Source organism: Vitis riparia, chromosome 1 (genome assembly GCF_004353265.1).
Source record: "Vitis riparia cultivar Riparia Gloire de Montpellier isolate 1030 chromosome 1, EGFV_Vit.rip_1.0, whole genome shotgun sequence".
NCBI classification, from domain to species: domain Eukaryota; kingdom Viridiplantae; phylum Streptophyta; class Magnoliopsida; order Vitales; family Vitaceae; genus Vitis; species Vitis riparia.
Window position 1 is genome coordinate 8797793 of NC_048431.1, and position 3151 is coordinate 8800943.

Here is a 3151-nt window from a genome sequence, read left to right on the forward strand (position 1 = left end):
CAAGACCATATGCAGAATATGATTACTAGATAAACAAGATAGGAGTTGATGGACTCTTCACATATTTCACTGGCAACCTCCATGACTTTTAGGAATGGACCTCTCCTCTCTCTCAAGATGATGGTGATGATGATGGCAATGTTGCTAAATTGTTGCATAAGATTGCAACTTTAGTCTCCCTACAGGAAGGGATGATTGTGTAAAATGCAACTTCTCAAACTGTAGCTTAGGGTAGAAATCTCTCCAATAAAATTTTAGTTTTTTAACAATAATTTTTTAAAACTAATCACTAATGTTTTATAGAATTGTAAACCTAATTTTAAATTTATTTTTAATCGTTTTTATATGTTTTAAAAATAATTTTTATATCTAATATTTTATTTTTTTATCATTCTACATGTTCATATAATTATTGTTTAAACAACCATCAAAAAACAATTTAAAAATATTTTCTCAAAAACACTATGTTTTTATTTTAAGAATAAAAAACAAAAAGCAAATTTATGATTGTCAAATGTTTTTTTTTTTTTTGTTCTAAAAAATAAAAAATATTCTTAAAGGCATTTGCCAAACAAACCCTATATGACTTTTTCCACCCAAAACATGAAAGCAATGCCTACTTTCTACACTCTTCTCCACTTTTGGAAGTATTCTCCCATCTCAAATGAAGAAGAATTTCTTGACCAAGAACTGAACTCTACTTTTTATCACCACAACTGAGAAGCTGCCCTAAACCTTTTCTCAAACATCATAATTTTAATAAACTGCAGAACTACAAACCATTGTGGACTTAGCCATTAAACATGAAGAATGCAATCCCATCTCAAATTGAAGCATTAAGGTGCAGGACTGCAAATAGGGGTAAATAAATAGCCCAAAAGTCGATCACATGGAAACCCAAGTCGTGAAACTGCTTTTTAAGTGATTTTTCTACAATGCAACAAAACCACATGTATGTCTGCAAAACATATATACAATAATGGTATGTGCATTCCAAGTTAGGATTAAGCTTCCTCTATATTCAATGGGATGTGTCTTAAGATATAGAGGGAACTGAAGGCATACTGACTAAATATCGTTATCCAAAGAACAAAATAAACTAAGGAGCCTATTGTGAAGTCTTCATCCTTGATATCTCCTCTAACAGTAATTTGGATTCAGCTGCATAATCAACTGGAACAACAGCCCTGGCTGTTATCCTCTGCCTTTTCTCGTTCATGTACTCATGTTGTGCAACACTAATCCGGAAAAGATGAGGGACCCAAATAGCTTCCTTCAATTTCTGTTGGAATAGGTTCTCTTCTCCCTCCTGTAGAGAAGATTGGGTTTTTTAAACATCAGATTTTGAATGCCAGAAGTTCATCCTTTTTTTTTCCCATAGAACCCAACTAGGCTACCAAATAAGTAACCAACTACATATGAATTAATGCATCAATGAGCAACTCTTTCAAGTTAACTAAGATTTGGACAAACTCATAGATATTTCAATTTTGTCAAGAGTTTACCTGTGATTTCAGCTTATTAAGCTCATCAGCAGAGCACCCAAATATTCTCTCTGCTTGTTCATTGAACAGAGAAAGCCATGCTTCACCATTAGCATCTGAATCTTTCACTACCATTATGTACCTGGAAAACAAAATAGAAAGGAACAAAGAAACATCACTCATAGGACAACTTTCATGAATTTCAACTACTATCGCTGGATTCTTATTGATTCAAATTCCATGAATCCCTTACCTTAGACTGCACTCATCATCATTCTTTTGGCATCCTTCACACCAATACCCAGATCCAATAGCATCTGTGACTTTCTTGTTGCATGTCTTACAAGCCCGGTACCACATTGTTTGATCAGGCTTGATGAAGCTTATGTATGCTCTGATGCTAAAAAAGGAAGGTTGTACAAAGACAAGCCCACATTATCAAAACTGAATATGCTTTTAACTCAAAACTTTGGCTAAGACCAGGTTGATCATGTTAGGTTATTTTAATGACAGTAATTATTACCTTGTCTTCACCAAAGATGGGTTGCTGGTTACATGAGAAAGGGAAACCCTGTTATAGTACATGGACCTCACTCCAGCCTTAGATGAAGGACTGATATCAGACCCAATAGAAGCCATTGAAGCTCCTTTACATTCAGAATCATACCTGTGAACAAGAACATATGGTCAGAAACACTTACTACAAGAACTAACAAGGTAATAGGTCACTGGATGATTCCTTACCAGTGTATCTGGATTTACCAGTACAATACTTTCACTCAAAGTTGACAATGATACAACTAAACAAGATATGTTCTGAACAAATTCTTCATAGATAAAGATGAAATGTGAAAAAGAAGCCATGTATCCAACCCTAAGTAGTCATAATTAAAGCTTTGGTGAGCTAAGTTAAATGTTCTCTGTTTATTGTTTCACAAGTTAGCAAGCTTCCACAGCCCAACAACGTCAAAAGATACTGTAAACACAAAGGGAATTTTTATTAAAATCTCCATCAATTAAGATTAAAGCTCTCAAGTCTCAATAACAATCTCTATCCAGCAACAACTAGAAGAGAAAGTATCAGTTAAAGAGGACTAACTTCATAGTTATTTGTTTACAGAGGAGAGAAAAAAAAATGACCAATATCCATAAAATGTCTGAGTGCCTAGCTTCTAACCAATCCAATAATAATTCCTAAATTGTACCACAACAGAATTGCTAACAACTATGATGTCTTTCTGTTTTAGCAAGCTTCCAATGACCAAATCAATAACTATAGATAAAGGCTTAAGAACTATCCAAAGAGAGAAAAGATAAATAAATAAATAGTAGCAGAAAATTTAATTTCTGAAAGAAATATAGAAAAGAAAAACAAGAGAACCATAGAGATCAAAACAGAGCCAAAGGACGGTTTGCGGGTAAGGGTGGGTTCAGGTAAGGGTGGTGGTTTTGTGGGTACACGTCTAGGTGTCAGATCCTTTGCATCCCAAAATCTTAGGAGTCTAGAACTCAGAGATTCAGCTGAGAAGGATCTCAACTATAAGCGCAAGTATTTGGATATGGCATTAATTAAAAATTAACATTAAATATAAGCATAGTAAGGTAAGTTTTAAGTTATCTATAATATTACATGGTTAATTGTAATTGAAAACATATTTATTATAATT

The 3151-nt window shown here is 33.7% G+C and overlaps 1 protein-coding gene across 1 annotated transcript; it reads right to left on the minus strand.

Moving 5' to 3' along the window:
- Positions 1-885: 885 nt before the first annotated feature.
- Positions 886-2588, minus strand: LOC117915289 (replication protein A 70 kDa DNA-binding subunit B-like). Its single transcript, XM_034830845.1, has 5 exons — positions 2584-2588; positions 2008-2151; positions 1738-1884; positions 1506-1626; positions 886-1309 (listed from the first exon to the last, which is right to left on the minus strand). Exons 1-5 carry the CDS (start codon positions 2586-2588, stop codon positions 1109-1111), a joined length of 618 nt encoding a protein of 205 aa, XP_034686736.1. The 3' UTR covers positions 886-1108.
- Between the last annotated feature and the right edge of the window lie 563 nt (positions 2589-3151).

Bases quoted from the DNA above. Each gene is read 5' to 3' on its own strand.
- LOC117915289 (XM_034830845.1), bottom strand. The intron at 1,627-1,737 runs GTAAGGGATTCA...TTTGTTTTCCAG, and splicing joins GATGATGAGTGCAGTCTAAG to GTACATAATGGTAGTGAAAG. The intron at 1,310-1,505 runs GTAAACTCTTGA...TCTTCTCTACAG, and splicing joins TTAATAAGCTGAAATCACAG to GAGGGAGAAGAGAACCTATT.